At 45.5% G+C, this 1,277-nt stretch overlaps 1 protein-coding gene across 1 annotated transcript; it reads left to right on the forward strand.

Annotated features, from left to right (window-relative positions):
* Positions 1–343: 343 nt before the first annotated feature.
* LOC309974455 (uncharacterized protein) lies at positions 344–547 on the forward strand (the record flags this gene model as incomplete). The annotated part of the gene is made up of 1 exon (XM_082859073.1): positions 344–547. One exon carries the CDS (start codon positions 344–346, stop codon positions 545–547), a length of 204 nt encoding a protein of 67 aa, XP_082715199.1.
* Between the last annotated feature and the right edge of the window lie 730 nt (positions 548–1,277).

Genomic DNA, 1,277 nt, shown 5'->3' on the forward strand with positions numbered 1-1,277 from the left:
GGTAGCCAGGCAGGCAGACCGGTAGCCAGGCAGGCAGACCAGACGCACCCACGGACAGACAGCCCGAGAAGGCGCCGGAGAACGTCGTGCTGGTTCCTCCCGCCTTTCACTTTCAAAGCCAGGATTTTGCCTTTTCCGTGGAGCCCGAGAGAGCATGCTGGGACTTCAGCGTAAGCTAAGATTTCTCAGCTAGGGAAGGAAGATCAGCTCAGGCCCGAGAAGGGAGGAAGCAAGCACCCCTGTCCCCATGCCCCCTTCCTTCTCTCCCGTACCATATTTGGGCGCCAAACCCAGCCCTTCCCTAACCACTCGACTTCCTTCTCCTTTCTAGCATGGTGGCTATATGGACAGTCTGACAGAACAGAGGCTGGCATCTCCCCATCCGGAACACTACAGTGCTCTGCATTGGACCATGACCCTGGACGTGCAAACTGTCGTCGTTTTTGCCGTGATCGTAGTCCTGCTTATCAATGGCATACTCATGCTTTTCCTGGGAACGTGCTGGATGGAGTCCAGTCTCCTGAGCTGTTGCAAAATCTTGCTTTGATTTCAACCAGAGAACCCCCAGGGGAAAAAAAAATAAATCAAGAGAGATGGACAGTCAGAGACAGGGAAAGAGAGAGAAAGAGCAAGTGTTCTTACCCGGGAAGGAAAACATTTTAATGAGCTTCAACATGGCCTCGCTGTGATATGTACGACGTTGGTATATTATCTCTCCTGAAATCTTTTGTTAGGTATATTATCTCTCCTGAAATCTTTTGTTATGTCTCGTCTTTTAAGTATGTTGAGTAAAATTGTTGAGTAAAATTGCTTATTGCTTGAGTAAAATTGTTGATGAAGAAAAAATCAATCAATAATCAATTAATTAATTAAGTGGGTATATAGCCCTAATTCTTAGTCACAATAAGGACTGAAAAACACAGAACTTGATTAAAGAAAACGAAATAAGTGTCTACAACTAATGTTTGGGCATTCAAATGAACTTGCTTTTAAGACAGTAATCACATCCCTTCCCAGGAATAAGAGATGCAGAGAAAATTCTAAATGTGCCCTTTTTAACCACAGGGTGCACTCTATTTTTTTTAAATGTAAATTTATTTATTTGTTTGTTTATATTTTTGGCTGTGTTGGGTCTTTGTTGCTGTGCGCAGGTTTTCTCTAGTCGTGGTGAACGGGGGCTACTCTTCCTTGCGGTGTGTGGGCTTCTCATTGTGGTGGCTTCTCTTGTTGCAGAGCACGGGCTCTAGGCACACGGGCTTCAGTAGTTGTGGTGCCAG

This window comes from Leucopleurus acutus (genome assembly GCF_964270905.1).
Source record: "Leucopleurus acutus genome assembly, chromosome: 2".
Classification (NCBI taxonomy): domain Eukaryota; kingdom Metazoa; phylum Chordata; class Mammalia; order Artiodactyla; family Delphinidae; genus Leucopleurus; species Leucopleurus acutus.